This window comes from Danio rerio, chromosome 7 (genome assembly GCF_049306965.1).
Source record: "Danio rerio strain Tuebingen ecotype United States chromosome 7, GRCz12tu, whole genome shotgun sequence".
Classification (NCBI taxonomy): Eukaryota; Metazoa; Chordata; class Actinopteri; order Cypriniformes; family Danionidae; genus Danio; species Danio rerio.
The window spans coordinates 60,087,930-60,105,332 of record NC_133182.1 but is presented as its reverse complement, the minus strand read 5'-3'; the positions used below and the strand labels follow the sequence as shown (position 1 = coordinate 60,105,332).

The following is a 17,403-nucleotide window of genomic DNA, read 5'->3' as shown; positions in this document are numbered from 1 at the left end:
ATAAGCTATAGGCTAGTCAACTTTAGCATAACTTCTCAACACTCATTAACTTAACTTAGTTGAAACACCTCACATTGATTTGGGCAACCAAATAGAAAAGTGTGTGGCGGCTGCTGAACCTCTTGGTCCTGCATCAAACCAAAAAACTTGACCAAGTTCAGTGTGGAAGCATTTTACAGTCAGTGCTGCAGATAAAACCAAAGTGATATGTAATGTGTGCAAAAGTGAAATCATCAGAGGCAGAGATATCAAACATGTGTCATCATCTGCAATGCATAATCATGTAGACTTATGGCCTACTCACACAATCGGAACCGTTTGCATTCTCCCCTGGTGCTGTCTGCCAACCCCCCTTAAGCACCAATCCCCCCGCCAGCACCAAACCATCAACACAGCCATGTTCTGCCCCCTGCAAGTCAGTTTGAATCACAAATTAGCTGTATTTAATGCAAAACAGGCTTATCCACCCAACCACCACCACCAAAAAAAAAGTAAATAAATAATAATAATAAAATGAATAAATAAAAAACTTTTGTGTTTGTTTTTTGGCAGACAGTTGACAATATCAGGGCTGTATTTTTTAGTATTGTATACAATACAACTTTTAATCTGCCAGATCTCCCAGTCAGGGATTGATAAATTTTAGTTCTTAGAATTCTGTGCATTAGAAAGAAGTTATTTTAAAAGAAGAACAGTTCTTTGAAGTATTATTATTATTATTTTTCTGTGTTCAGTGTCCTTCAAGAAGTATGAGGGGTGGTGGGGTTCAAAATGTTCACAATGGTATTTTATTAATTGTTGGTATAAGCATGGATGAGGTTGTCACGGTTGCAGGTTTGTGCGCTCTTCCGGAGTGTCTGTTTGATCATGTGGGTTTGTTTTGTTTTTGCGGCCCAAATGTATTTGTTTTGGTCACATGTCATGACAGGTACTCAGCTGGATTGATTGTTCACCAGCTGATACTCATTATCATGCCTATATATGTGCTACGTGTTCAGTGTTCATTGTCAGTTCTTTACTTCTGCTTATGGTGCTTCTTGTCTGTGCTCAGGACCTGAGGAGTTTTTACTGGACCCTGTTTCCTGCCTGATTCCTGCCCTGTTTCTCCTAGTTCTAGCACCGCACTCATTCCTTGCTTTTGTTTTGACTTTGTTAATAAATTATTATTTGTATCACTCGCACTTGGATTCACCAGAACATTATTTACGTGTGACAAAACGAACTGACCTTTACATGGATCCAGCGAGTGCGTCGCAGATCTCGGAGTTCCTGACAACCAGCAACGCCAGGATCGATCGCCAGGATGAGGCGTTGGCAACGACAGCACAGGCGATTCAGGCCTTGGTTGGTCAGGTAACACTACTGACTACACAGGTCCAACAGCTGGTTTCCGGAGCAGCACAAGCGGAGCCTGCGCCAGCCCCGGAGGTGATACCTGCGCCGGTGACTGCTAATGTTAGCATTGGTCGCTCAGTTGAGCCTCGCCTTCCTCCACCGACCTGCTATGCTGGAGAGCCTCACTTATGTCGGTCCTTCTTGTCCAAATGCTCTCTGTACTTTTCCCTGCAGCCGTCCTTGTTCTCTACAGAACAGTCCAAGGTGGCGTTTGTCATCACCCTTCTTTCAGGAAGGGCGGCTCAATGGGGAACCACAGCATGGGAAAAGAAATTACCATGTTGTACCTTGTTCGACCTGTTCTCTAAGGAACTCAAGAAGGTCTTTGATCGGGCTGCTTCTGGGAGAGAAGCCACTCGAGTCCTCGCTGAGCTCCGCCAGGGGAATCGGAGCTTGGCGGACTATTCCATTGAGTTCCGCACTTTGGCTGCTGAATCCGGCTGGAACGCGGAGGCTCAATGGGATATGTTCCTTCATGGCCTTTCTGATCGTCTCCAGGACGAGATCTACTCCTTAGATCTGCCCAAAACTCTCGACGAGTTGGTGGATTTGGCCATCCGGGTGGACTCCAGACTGCTTCGCCGTGAGAGTCGCATGCGGCAAAACAGGTTTCCAGGTCCTGTTCCTGACTCGCTGGTCTCGGCGATGGCGCCGGAAGTTAGCAGCGTTGACCTGGAACCGATGCAGTTGGGCAGATCTCGCTTGTCCGTACAGGAAAAGCGCCGGCGGAGAACGGAGGGACTCTGCCTCTACTGCGGTGGGGCGGGGCATCGGGTGGCTTCCTGTCCCGTAAAAGACAACACCCATCAGTAGGTAAGAGGTTACTGATGGGTGAAATTAATTTGGACAAATCCTCTACGTCTGCTACATTACTGTCCGTCACCTTATCTTGGGGTTCCGGAACTCAAAACACACAGCCGCTCGTCGATTCCGGGGCAGAGGGAAACTTCATTGACTCTAGTTTCGCTTTCAATTTTAAACTTCCGGTTATAGCACTATCACAACCCATAGCAGTACTCGCCCTCAGCGGACTTTCCCTTCCCACTATCACTCACTCCACCAAACCCATAAAACTTATCACGTCTGGGAATCATGTTGAAAACATTTCATTTTTTTTTAACAGACTGTTCTAACACACCGGTGGTTTTAGGTCATCCTTGGTTGATTCTCCATAAGCCTCATATTAACTGGGGTCTTTATACAATATTTTCGTGGAGTGAGAACTGTTATGAGTCTTGTCTTTCGTCTGCTCGTTCTGCTGTTTCTTGTTCTGTGTTTCAGGAGGAGTGCATGGACCTGTCAAACATGCCCAGTGAGTACCTCGACCTGAAGAGTGTTCAGTAAGTCTCGAGCTGCTTCTCTGCCTCCTCATCGTCCCTATGACTGTGCAATAGACTTATTGCCAGGTACGTTTCCGCCTAAAGGCAAGTTATACTCTTTTTCTATTCCTGAGAGGGAGGCCATGGAGAAATATATTTCTGATTCTCTAGCGGCCAAGATCATACGGCCCTCTTCTTCACCGGCAGGGGCGGGGTTCTTTTTCGTGAAAAAGAAGGATGGGTCTCTTAGACCCTGCATAGACTATCGAGGGCTGAACAGCATCACGGTGAAGAATACATATCCTTTGCCGCTGATGTCTTCAGCGTTCGAGCGTCTGCAGGGGGCTTCGTTTTTCACAAAATTAGATCTCCGCAACGCATATCATTTGGTTCGCATGAAGCAGGGCCATGAGTGGAAAACCGCGTTCTTGACCCCCAGGGGGCATTTTGAATATTGTGTTCTTCCTTTTGGGCTTTCTAATGCTCCTGCGGTTTTCCAAGCACTTGTAAATGACGTGTTGCGAGACATGATAGATTAGTTTATTTATTTCTACCTGGATGACATTCTGATTTTTTCTCGTTCTCTCCAGGAACATGTGCAGCACATCAGGCGAGTGCTTCAGCGGCTGCTAAAGAATGGGCTTTTTTCAAGGCGGAGAAATGCGTGTTCCATGCACAGTCTGTTCCCTTTTTAGGACACATTGTGTCAGTCGAGGGGGTGCGCATGGATCCAGAGAAGGTTCAGGCTGTGGTAAATTGGCCAATTCCGGAGTCTCGTAAGGCCCTGCAGAGATTTCTGGGCTTCGCCAATTTTTACCGGCGTTTTATTCGCAATTTCAGCCAGCTCGCCGCTCTTCTGACGTCCTTAACCTCCTCCAAAACTCCCTTCAGGTGGTCGAGCGCAGCACAGGCTGCATTCTCCAAACTGAAGAGCAGCTTTGTTTCAGCTCCCTTTTTAGTGACACCTGATCCTTCCGGCAGTGTGTGGTGGAGGTTGACGCGTCAGAGGTAGGGGTGGGCACTATCCTGTCCCAGCGCGCTGCCTCGGATGACAAAATTCATCCATGCACGTTTTTCTCTCACCGATTATCTCCCGCAGAACGAAACTACGACATTGGTAATAGGGAGTTGTTGGCTGTCAAACTCACTTTGGAGGAGTGGCGTCATTGGTTGGAGGGTTCGGGGGTTCCCTATATCGTTTGGACCGATCATAAGAACCTCGAATACATCAGGTCCGCCAAATGACTCAGCTCCAGGCAGGCTCGGTGGACATTATTTTTCGGACGTTTTGACTTTACCATCTCTTATCGGCCGGGTTCCAAAATCATCAAACCCGACGCGTTATCCCGTCTTTTTGATTCTTCCGAGCGCAATACGTCTCTTGAGCCCATCGTTCCCCAGAGGATTTGTATTTCTGCAGTGACATGGGAGATCGAGAGCAGGGTCCGCACAGCCCTGGATGGGGTAACGCCCCCGGTCGGATGCCCACCCAGTCGATTGTTTGTGCCGGAGGGGATTCGGTCTGACGTCATTCGATTTGGACATTCCTCCAAAGTGGCTTGTCATCCAGGGGTGAGTCGTACATTATTTTTAGTTAAACAGCGATTCTGGTGGCCAGCTATGGCACGGGACATACGCGAGTTTGTTTTGGCTTGTTCTGTTTGTGCTGTTTCTAAGACTTCTAATCGCCCTCCTGCTGGACTCCTTCAGCCGCTGTCAGTGCCTTCAAGACCCTGGTTGCACATTTCGCTAGATTTTGTCACCGGTCTCCCGCCATCTGGTGGCAATACGGCTGTTTTGACCATTGTGGACAGGTTTTTGAAGGCTACTCATTTTATTCCTCTGCCCAAATTACCCTCAGCCAGAGAGACAGCGGATGCTGTCATTAATCATGTCTTTCGCATTCATGGCCTCCCGACGACGTGGTTTCTGACAGGGGGCCCTAGTTTGTCTCTAAACTTTGGAGAGAATTTTGTCATTTATTGGGAGCGACTGTAAGTCTTTCTTCTGGTTTTCATCCTCAGAGTAACGGACAAACAGAAAGGGCCAACCAAGATCTCGAGCGTATGTTACGTTGTTTGGTTTCCCAGAATCCCTCCTCTTGGAGTCAGCAGCTCCCTTGGGTGGAGCACACAATTCATTACCAGTGTCGGCTACAGGCCTTTCTCCGTTTCAATGTAGCTTAGGTAACCAGCCACCAGCTTTTCCCAGTCTGGAATCCGAAGTGGCGGTTCCCTCCACCCACGCCTTTGTCCAGAGGTGTCGACGCACTTGGAACAGGACCAGACAGACCCTCCTCCAAGTGGGTGCGCGCTCCAAGGCTAAAGCCGATCGCCACCGGTCGAAGCCTCCCGTTTACGTCGTCGGTCAAAAAGTGTGGCTTTTAACTAAGAATATTCCCTTGCGTTCCGTATGTAATAAACTTGCACCTAAATTTATTGGCCCATTCACTGTCATCAAGATCATTAGTCTGGTGGTAGTCCGTCTCAAACTTCCTCCAGCGTACAGGAGAATTCATCCGGTGTTCCATGTTTCCAAATTAAAGCCCGTTTTTCATACGGCGATTAATCCGCCCACTCCGGTTCCCCCCCCACTGAATAATCTGAATAATCTGCTCTTGTTGCTTTCCAATTTTCTTTAGCTCATCTGCAATTGTTCCCAAGTTGGCCAACATCTTTTTTTTCAAAGGAACTTACTTTGTTGTACTCCCAGGTATGCTTTCCCTCCCTAGTGGCATGGCAACGGCCCTTAATCCTTTTGTATGTCGTTAACATGTTTGTTAGTTTTTTTTTCTCCAAATTTCTTTTACTACATAACTTATTCTCTTTTTGTGTAAATGCAGCTAGAAGTTTTTTTTTTATAGAAAGCGAATTTGTTGCGGAAATACAGATGTTGATATGTTTTTTGTGTGTTATTTTCTGTTAAACAAACAAACAAGCATAATAAATAAATAAACATACATACATTAAAAAAAAAAAAAAAAAAAAAATATATATATATATATATATATATATATATGTAGTTCGTGGCTATCTGACTGGATGGAAGAAGGATTGCAGGCTTCTGAGAGGTTTCCACAATCCTCACCAGTGTTGGCTTGTTCTGCCTGATCTCACGAGAAAACGTAAGTATTTTACGTTTTGGCAGTTTGGTGCACTGTTAACCCTTACTGTAGATTATGCAGTAAATAACTGTAAAATAGCTAGTGTTTTGCTGTAATAAAAGGAAACAGTATTTTACTGTAAGAGGAGCAGGATTTGTATGAAATTTTGTACACTGTTAGACCTTACCGGGTTTTTTTACAGTAGAATACTGGCAACACTGTTGCCAGCCACTCACTGTAAAAGTTCGGTTACAGTAAGTAACTGGCAACAGTGTTGCCAGTTAATTACTGTAACTGAACCATTACAGTGAGTGACTGGCAACAGTGTTGCCAGTTATTTACTGTAACTGAACCGATACAGTGAGTAGCTGGCAACAGTGTTCAATTCAATTCAATTGAGCTTTATTTGTATAGCGCTTTTACAATGTAGATTGTGTCAAAGCAGCTTCACATAAATGGTCATAGTAACTGGAACAGAGTTGCCAGTTAATTACTGTAATAGAGCAGCAGTGGTAACTAACTGGAAACTGTGTACAGTTAATTACTGTATTGTAGTGTTACAAATCACAGCATTATACTGCATACACATTAATAGTATGTCATATATAGTTATTGTAGTGTTACTAAAATTAATCAGTATTCTTAGCTGTTATTAAAAAAATAGAAGGCATAACATTTTTCAGACAAATTTATTTTATTGTTTTGGCACCAAACAAATAAATAACAGAAAAAGTATAACAAAATTAAGAAATCAGCAGATATAAATATTGTCTTGCATGTTACAAGTCTGCACAGTAAGGCTGCGGTCACATTAACGTTTGAGCATGCAAAATTCTGTCATACTGCACTGCAAAGTGGAATTAAACAAAGCGAGTAGTGGAATTAAACAAAATAATTAGAGATTGAAAAAGCAAGCCAGAGAGGTCATGTTTTGATCTTTGATTGGTATCAAGCAATCACATGATGTGATTTCGCAGTTCAGAGTTCTCCAAGCTTGAACTTTCCAATGCTGCGAATTATGAAATTTGTCGCATGAGCTATCATTCCAGGTCTGCAGTACTCACATGCGTATGAATGGAAGTCTATAGGGAGAAAAGTGCAGTGTGACCGGGACTTTAAGCTGTTACTCTAATTAAACACACCTGATCAAACTAATTAAGGCTTGTTAGAAATCTACAGGTAATGTTGAAGCAGGGTGGGTACTAAACTCTGCTGCTGCAGTTCTCCAGGAACTTGGAGTTTGACCCCCATGGTATATTGCAGGGGTGCTCAATCCTGTTCCTGGAGATCTACCTTCCTGCAGATTTCAGTTACTACCCATATCAAACACACCTGCCTGTAATTATCAAGTGGTGTTCAGGTCCTAATTAATTGGTTTAGGTGTGTTTGATATGGATAGCAACTGAAATCTGCAGGAAGGTAGATCAGCAAATGAACAGCAAAAAACACAACATAATTATTTTAAATTTTAAAGTTTTAAATAATTAAAAACTGTGTTAAATCTCAAGAAAAAGTTTAAAATAATTATAAAAAATAAAAATAAAGTTGGGAACATCGAAAAACCAAAGGATCCAATCTTTTATTGTTATAATTATCTCATGACAACAAACTTTTCTATTGTTTCTAATATAAATTCATAGGTGGAAACACTGCTCTGAAAAATACTTGGCAACAAACTCACAACCTGGGACCGGACAGTGGAGCTTTTGTGTGTGGCTGGCTATGTGTATCATGTTTTTGTGATTCCCTGTGATGATGTGCACGTTACCTTACAGAGATGATGGAATTTAATTTTGGCTTAGTTGCCAGAAAGATACATACAACTGTTAGCATCTGTACATTATGGCAGTATGCAATATCCAATAAATACATATACTTAAACAAAAGTAATGTAAGAAGTTATATGAGGAGAGGCTAACTAGCTAACAATGTAGCTTTCAAGTACACAGTTCAAGATAACAACAATATAGCTTAAAACACAGCCTTATTATAGGAACCCTCAAAAACATTTGAACACATTTTACTTACTCGTTGTAGATTCTTATTTTAAGCCAAATACATATCAGACTCTACATCTGAATTGATGGACAAAGAATAGAGCACACTCGGCAGTAAACAAATCAAACACCTGGCTCCCTTAAAGGGCCAGCATTTTCTGAAAACTCTTTCTAACACCTTTGTGTTTAGAATAAGACAGACAGCCTGTGGGAGTGTGTGCCTAAATCATTATTTTCTTCCTTTAAAATGCACGTTTCTATAAATAGCAACATAAACATCAGAGAAGATGGGACAGTAATGGTTGAACAGTAATTTGATATTTATTGTCAGTTACTATCTGTAATGAGTACATAAAGTAAATTACACAATTTCATTTTCATTGCACTACACAATTTCATACAAAGTACTACTACTTACTACTACTTCTACTCCTTTTACAGTAAAACAATATGTGTTAATAAATAATAAATGTTTCCTTTTATTACAGCAAAACACTGGCTATTTTACAGTTATTTACTGCACAATCTACAGAGTAACAGTGCAGTTATACTAATTAAACACACCTAAACTAAATCTAAAGGTAGTGTGTTGAAGCAGGGCTGGAACTAAATTCTGCTGGGCTGCGGCCCTTCAGGAGTTTGACATGCCTGGTACATAGCATATTTTCAAAGGAATTGCCTACATTTATCACAATCATGCACATATCATTATATAAAAAGAATAAAAATATAAAAACTTCATCCAAAGCAAACAAATAAAAAAATAAAAAAATAATCTGATCCTCATGTTGTTCCAAACCTGTAGTAGTAATAATAATAATAATAATAAAAAAACAAATAACCTGATTAATACATTTATTTAGGAAAGTCTCTATACTATACTGTTAATGCCCCTTTTACCTACTTCATTTGAAGTTTTCCAAACAAATTCATTGAGTCTCTGCAAAAATGTATGTACGTGCTGTTTAAGATATTTTTTAAATAACACATTTTTACTAGTTATTTAGCAAAATACTAATATTCAGCCCAAAGTGCAATTTAAAAGCTTAACTATAGGTTAAACTAGGCAAATTAGATTAATTATAAAAAAGTAAACAAAGTTATAAAAATGATTGTGATAATTTGGTTGCTCTGTGTGAATATTTTTGCCTTTTAATGCATCTCGTCGATATCTTTACCTTTAAATTAGCTCTGTGACATTGACATTGCTTGACTCCTGATACTTAATGTTAAAAACATAAAAGGAACCAAAGAAAACACAGAGATGGCTGCATAGAAATTTAGCTTATCATCAAAGCATTGTCTCACTTTCTCCTCAATACTGACCATACACATACCAAAACTGAACTGTATGTATATATATATATATATATATATATATATATATATATATATATATATATATATATATATATATATATATTTATTTATTTATAGCAACATAAAGCATCAGAGTACATGAGGTAATAATGGTTGAGCAGTAATTTACCATTTATTATCACAGTAACTATCTGTAATGGGTACATAAAGTAAATTACTGTAATTTATTCTTTGCACTACAAAATTTCATACAAATCCTGCTCCTTTTACAGTAAAATACTGTTTCCTTTTATTACAGCAAAACACTGGCTATTTTACAGTTATTTACTGCATAATCTACAGTAAGGGTTAACAGTGTGTTTATTCCTTTATTAAGTTGTTCATGGTCATGTTTACTTTCATTGTTTCATTTAGGGAAACTTCTGAGGTAAATAAATTATATATCTGAACTTTACCAATACATCTAGATAAAATTCTGTGCTTCCCACCTCCAGTCACAATGACTTCTGGGACTTCCAGAGTGAGTTCGGTGCTTAAGTCTGCAACGGTGCTTCCTCGATATCAAGAACACATCCAGGAAGTTTCACGTGTCCTCCGTACTTGCGGTCTTGAGTATTGGAACTGTATTTAAGCAGCTTATGATGACGTTGCACGAGAACCGCTGAAGAATGCATATTGAGAAACAGCAGTCTTCTCTAGTAGTCTTGAACACCTTAATTAGTTGGATCAGCTGTGGTTAATTAGGGTTGGAGTAAAACTCTGCTGAGCTGCAGCCCTTTAGGAATCCAGTTTAAGACCCATGTGCTAACTCATCAGCCATGTGAGGGGTGCTAAAACTCTGGTAAATATAATAAAATTTGGTAAAAATACAGTGGATGCAGCTTTAGCAATTTATTGTCATACAGAAATATCAGCTTTTTAAATCTACACTTAAAGTACACTGAACCTCAACTGTGATCAAAAATGTCATGCTCCTCTCCTCAAAAACAAACAAAAAAACCCTTCACTAAATAATAAACATTTAATTAAATAATAAATAAACAATAAAAAAACTAACAAACCATAAATAAACAAATAAATAAATAAATAAATAAATAAATAAGTAGTAGAAGAAGGTCATTTTATTTCAATGCTCCCCCATTTGCATCATCTGTCATCAGATAGGAAAGAATATGCTAGGTCCTTGATAGGATAATTACTGGGGACCTAGCATATTACCTGCTTACCTATCTAATGACAGAGAAGGCAAGTGGGGGAGCATTATTTGGGAACAGTATTATGGACTGTCTTTGTCAAGCTAGAATAGTCATTGAATGCATTTTTGGCAGACTAAACACATGTAGCATTGATTTATAATTACTGTGAGGGCAACAAGGAGATGCTGGATGAGAAAACAGCCATCAAGGCAATTCAGTGTGACAAAAACAACCAGCCAGACAAACAGACTCATTTCAAAAGTGACTGCATGACAGTACAGGAAAGAGGGTCAAGTCTTTACTGAATTCCTTGATTTATAAAAGAGACTTCTCTCTGTTTGCCACTGAGACAAAATTGCTCTCTAGAATATGTGTGTGTTTATGTGTGTTATATGCAACTCATACTTGCTCAAAATGTGATCCTGAACACGTTAAAAGTGTAAGCTATATGTGTTTGATGTGTTTGTCATGTAATTGAGTTTGTATGGACCCATAGTTCACAGTAATCTGTCTAAAGGTAATCAATCATTCAGAGATCAGATTTATTTTGATTGCCTTGTGTTTTAGGATTTGTAATAATTTATAATGATGAGTTTGGGGTGACGCGGAGGCGCAGTGGGTAGCATGTTTGCCTCACAGCAAGAAAGTCACTGGTTCGAGCGTTGACTGGGTCAGTTGGCATTTCTGTGTGGAGTTTGCATGTTCTTCCCATGTTCCCATGGGTTTCCTCTGGGTTTCTCCCACAAGTCCAAAGACATGTGGTATAGGTGAATTGGGTATGCAAAAAGCTTACCATAGTTTATGTGAGTGAATGAGTATGTATGGGTGTTTCCCAGTGATAGGTTGCAGCTGGAAAGGCACCTGCTGCGCAAAACATTTGCTGGATAAGTTGGCGGTTCATTCCCCTGTGGCGACCCCAGATTAATAAAGGGCCTAAGCCGAAAAGAGAATGAATGAATGAATGATTGAATAAATGAATGATGCGTTTGTTATTTTAAAAACACTGTCTTGATGCATTTAACCATGGTAAGCGTTCTAGAATGTCCCTAAAAGAAGGGTTATATTATGTGAGAGAGAAAGCAGAAGAGAATTAGCAAATTTAAAATCATAAGCACCAAAAAGCACTTTTGCTTTGAAAGACCTCATTAAAACCATCCACATCATCTTGCAAAACAACTAAAATAGAACAGGCAAGCGACACTCAGTGTTCCTTAAAAATACATCATTTTGTTGATTGCGCAAAATAAATGTTTTTTAGATCACACATAATAATAAAGTTTGCCACTCTCTATATCATCTTAGTATATAGTTACTGTATGATTTTTGAGAAGGGTTTGCATACATGTTCTCTGGTTGTTTGTCGGTCTGCAGTGTCTGTGTTTATATAATGTGTTCAGGTCTCGCAACACAATAGTGAGTGCAGAGTAAGCAGTAACTTCACCAGCTGCTCCCTGCTTCATTGGTGTGAACGGAATATGCCAGTGCTTTGGCACAATACACTGCTGCCTCTCCAGTCTGGGAACTGGAGGCTAACAACAGCTTTTTTCTTTCATTTTCTTTCTCTCTTTTTGGCATCCATTCCACAGCATGGGGTCAGGGAGCAAGATAAAATTTGCTGTATGTGAGGTGCTGCAGTTCGCCAGTTTTTGCGTTCCTCTTTTTATCATAATGCAACGTTTTGCCCGAATAGTAGCTCGAGTGAAAAGCCAACTTCAACCATCTGGTGGGAATTCTACTACAGCGTATTGGCTAATTGTGGCTTCATCTGTGGCCTATGTAACAACAATGGCAATGTTGATATGGCTGCCTATGAAGTACATGGTGTTCACGAAGAAGAGGGTACTGGTTGGACGAAAGAAGTGGTGAGAGTGTGACTTTTTTTCTGGGTTTTATGCAACGTAAAATTAGTTTTACAGAGAACCATGACAAAAAAAAAAAACATAAATTACATTGTAATGAAATAATGCTGTTGTACTTAAAGTAACTTGGAGAGCCATGTAAATGTTATAATAAGCAATTTAATGATTATATGAAGTACAACGATAGTAACATTACTTACACCCCTATTTGTGTTATAGTAGCACTTTGTTGGAGTTCTGATAATACAATATTAATTTAACATAGATTTTTTACTTAAAAAGACTTTGCTATTGCTATTACATAAAATACTTATATGTTAATTAAACTTAAATAGTTAATTTTAGCCAATGATCATCAGCTGTCATTTGTAAAAAAAACAGCCACATTTAAATGAATAATTAGTATTCTGGATCTAATAACTGTTCTGGGATTAATTTGTTATTGATTAAATGAAATTTCAATATGAAAGCTTAGCATACCTTTTTTTTCCTTTTAGGAGACCTGTTGCTTTGGCCTATGTGCTTCTTTCAACATTGCCCTGTTTTGCCTTTCTTATAGCCAGCTCTGAGGTAAATTCATGGAAAAGAATTGATTTAAATTTACAGTGTTGAGTATTAAAAAACAGCCTCATTTTTATCCTTTGTTGTCTTGATTTTATGTTCGATGTTGCTTACACATTGTACATAAATGTTTATTTGACTATTGAAAATGATTAAAGGAGAAAAGGTAAATGTTATGATTCTTGGTAAAAGAAGGATCTTTTGAATTCACCACTGGTTTGAGTTATCTTTCTATGTACTATAACGACTATAGGTTGCTTATCTTATTTTGTTAACATAAGTTTGTAAGTGTCTGTATGTGTGTGTGCACGTGTCTATACAAAAGCATTAGCAAATAAACTATTAACTCACTAAAATTCATTTGACATAAATCAGTATTATCATTTAGACAACACTGAAAAAAATTATTCAAAGATGATTCCTTGAATTTACTAAAATATTTTAAGTTAAGTTGTTGTAAACAATTTGTTTGGGCTGAATTTAAACAAACAAATTAAGTTAAACATTACTAAATTTGTTTGCTTAAATTCAACACAAATAAATTGTTTGCACCAATTTTGCAGACAACATTTTTTTTCAGTGAACCTTTACAGTATTTTACAGTTTGTGCCTCATGGTTATTAACTTTAGCTAATCTTCAACATTTTTGCCTTTAAACAGACTGTTTTGTGACAGATGGTATTCAGTCCTTATTCATTTGTACATTATCTGCAAACAGCAACTGACCGAAGCATAGCTTAGACAAAAATGTAATATTATTAAAGGCACAATATGTAAGATTTGCTGATAAAGGTTGCTTAATCAAAACAATACCAAAGATGTAGCATGATAATGCCATAGTGAGGACTGTGGAATCCTGGGAGTTGTATTCACCTCCACAGCCTATGGAAACCCTTCAGACGGGACTCAGGCAGAAATCATGTTCATGGAAGAGGTAATAAATTTAAGTTTTATAAAACATATTATTTGGTAATTTAAATCGGCATAATATTATTTTACTATAGTAAAATGGGCAGAGTGATGACAAATTAAAGCTAAACTTGTACAGCACACTTTATTTGTCAAGTGCAAAACACAGAGCTGCTTAACATGGTTGAAAGTAACAATCATAAAAATTCATTTGAGTGTGCTGAAGTTGTTATATTGCTGTACGCAACAACTTGCTGAATAACAGGAAACCTTAGCTGCACATTGCAGTTATCTAGATCAATATTAGAATTTCATATAAAGGCATCCAAACAGGTGCTTATTTGTCTACTAAAATATGCTGGATCAGCATTTCTCTTTTGTCTGTATGCTTGTCATAATCTCTTGCCGTTTTAAAATAATGACAATACTGATACTCATATCACTTTAATTTGTAAAACCTTCTATTATATTATAAGCTATCTTTATTTACTTTTATTAAGTTATTTTTAGTGACAATGGCCACAGCGAACGATAATGGTTGAGTCGCCTGCTTGATGATATGATTAGTAGGTTTGTCATATTCTATCGATTAGATGACATCATTGACTGCAATACACAGACTGACAAATTTAACCACTGTTGAAAACAATATACATATAAAAAATATGTGTTTTAGTGTTTTTGGTCAATTTTAATGCAAGCATTTTTACATATTGTGCCTTTCTGAAAGTTCACAGTAACGAGTGTTGCACACAGGTGTCACTCATTACCATTAAAAGATAACTGTTTCCACTGTTTATACCGCTTCTTTCCTCTCTGGTAGTAACAGCAATAAAATAAATACAGATAAGTTGCTAGGTGCTTGCGAGACCTAGTCAAATTTTGATATCGACAAATTAAGATATTTTAGATCAAATCTGAGAGCCCTCAACTTCTATGAACATCAATGGTACAAAAAAGAACATAACACACACACACACACACACACACACACACACACACACACACACACACACACACACACACACACACACACACACACACACACACACACACACACACAGTCGTCTGACATCAAGTAGGTGGCTGGCTGGGCCATGAGGCATTTCTCTGTGGATTTGGCACACCATCTAATATGAGAGGAGAGTGAGAATGATGGAGAGAGTAGGGGCTTGGAGCAAATGCCTTTAACACAGAGATTATCATTTCTAATTTGACAGTTAATTTATTTATTTATTTTTTGCTGAGCTATAAATAAGCAAACTGAAATTGAAATGTTTAAATTAAATGTTTGTAAATGAATCTGATTCTTAAAAATATAAATAATGTCACTCAATGGATAGATTATGCAAAAAGCATTAGCAAGCAAATCAGGCAAAAACGCTTGTAATTCTGTTATAAATTAGATTGTTTTTACTGTAATAAATTCATTTCTAAAATGTAAAAAAATATTGTAATATTTAATATAAAGCAACATTTTCTAGACATTTTTTAACCATAAATAAATAAAGTAGGAAAATATTCATGGCAACTTTATTTACCTTCGGCCCACTAGCTTTAATCGATTTTGGTTATTGGCCCTTCATAAGAAAAAGTTTGGGAACCCCTGCTCTAAAGTGAGAGAAACCACTCGTGCTTTACACAGCCTCGTAAACAACAACAGGACACGGCAGACATGGCAGATTCTGCTCTTCTTCTTGGCTTTGTGGCTGTTCATCAAAACGACAACAAGGTTTGCTTAAGCACAGGTCGACATGGCTCGCTATTATATTTTATTATGAAGTAATGTCTTTGCTGTGTATTTAAAAATGGCGCTTCCTTAATGTTCATTCTTCCTGCTTGTGCACATGCTAGTGGCATTTCTCTGTAAATCAGTAGTGTTCAGCTGCGCCCCTTTCTAAAACAGATTTACATATTTTCCACAACCACATGATTTGTCTTCTGGCATAGTTGTTTCAGAAATAAAAAGCTTCTCTGCATCAGTTAGGGTTTTTAAACTCACCGGCCACTTTATTAGGTACACCCCTTTTTGCCTTCAGAACTGCCTTAATCCTAATAGCATAGATTCAACAAAGTACTGGAAAATTCCTTTGAGATTTTGGTCCATACTGACATGATCACATCACACAGTTGCTGCAGATTTGTCAGCTACACATCTATGATGCGGATCTCTTGTTCCATCACATCCCAAAGGTCCTCTATTGGACTGAGATTTGGTGACTGTAGAGGCCATTTGAGTACAGTGTCATTGAGTACTTGAACATTGTGATGTTAAAAAAAAACAGTCTGAGATGATTCACATTTTATGACATGGTGCGTTATCCTGCTGGAAGTAGATGTTTAGAGTAGATCAGAGGATGTTTACACTGAGGTCATTGTTGCATAGTTAGTTAATCATTATCTTGAGTTTAATAAGAGTAATGTTTTAATTTATACAAAGAATAATTAAAGAGCGCAGGTCACTTTAAGTGTTCGGAAAATGTGTGACGACGTGAATGTTAGACTGGATCACAAGTTTTGGTGAGTGTGAGTGTTGTGAGCAGAAAAGGTGAAGGACACCAATCAAAAGTATATAAGTTCTATGACATTTCATTTCAGTTTTACAAACATAACAGTCATAAAGGGATGGACATGATCACCAACAATACTCAGGTAGGCTGCGGCGTTGACATGGTGCTCAATTAGTACTAATGGACTAAAAGTGTGGCAAGAAATTATCTCCCATACCATTACACCACCAGCAGCAGCCTGAACTGTTGATACAAAGCAGGATAGATCCATGCTTTCATGTTGTTGATGCCAAATTCTGATGCTACTATTCGAATGTTGCAACAGAAATTGAAACTAATTAGACCAGATAAAGATTTTCCAATCATCTTTTGTCCAATTTTGATAATTGTGCAAATTGTATCCTCAGTTTACTGTTCTTAACTGACAGGAGTAGTCTTTTGCTGATGTTACCCATCCGCCTCAAGGTTCCACCTGTTGTCCGTTCTGAGATGCTCTTCTGCATACCTTGTTGTAACAAGTGGTTATTTGATTTACTGTTGCCTTTCTATCATCTGGAACCAGTTTGGCTATTCTTCTCTGACCTCTGGCATCAACATGGCATTTACGCCCACATAACTGCTGCTCACTGAATATTTTCTCTTTTTTGGACCAATCTCTGTAAACCCTAGAGACGGTTGTGCAAAAAAATCCCAATAGATGAGTAGTTTCAGATTGCACCTTGTATTCAAAGTCCAAACTGGAGGTTTGTATCTACTAGCTATTTTGTAACTCAACTAAAGTTGTTAATTTGGTTGCTTCACATGTTCTTAAGGCAGAGCATAGTTAGTAGGTCATAATCTCTCCATAATGTGTAGTTTATATACTCAATACTCAATACTAAGCCTTCATATTGTTATATGGCACTAAAATAATTTTGCATTTATATAGAGTATGTTGCTTTAGGAAAACCACAAAATAATCTGAACAACTGTCCAAAAAATGTGCAGGTTACAGTGTTTTATAGTACATTACAGAAAAGTCACTGAAAACAGATGACGAGGCATATATATATGCATCACGAGACATCAAAGCATATTAAATGAACGTGAAGTTATTAAAACACTCCCTATTCTTTGGCTTAGTCCCTGATTTATTAGGGGTAACCACAGTGGAATTAACCACCAGTTACTCTTGCATATGTTTTATGGGGTGGATGCACTCTCTCATTCACACACATACTCATACACTACAGCC

At 38.6% G+C, this 17,403-nt stretch overlaps 1 protein-coding gene across 2 annotated transcripts in view; it reads left to right on the top strand.

The window, feature by feature from the left end:
• The first annotated feature begins 11,742 nt into the window (after nucleotides 1-11,742).
• Nucleotides 11,743-17,403, top strand: part of LOC110439952 (transmembrane protein 236-like) — a 766,382-nt gene continuing 760,721 nt past the window's right edge. For both annotated transcript variants that reach the window (XR_011016419.2, XM_073907388.1), the window contains exons 1-2: nucleotides 11,743-12,192; nucleotides 12,687-12,759. Coding sequence is in view for 1 of the 2 variants with exons in the window: in XM_073907388.1 (XP_073763489.1) it covers nucleotides 11,918-12,192; nucleotides 12,687-12,759 (348 nt within the window). In the remaining variant the exon portion in view is untranslated. The remainder of the gene's footprint in view (nucleotides 12,193-12,686; nucleotides 12,760-17,403) is intronic.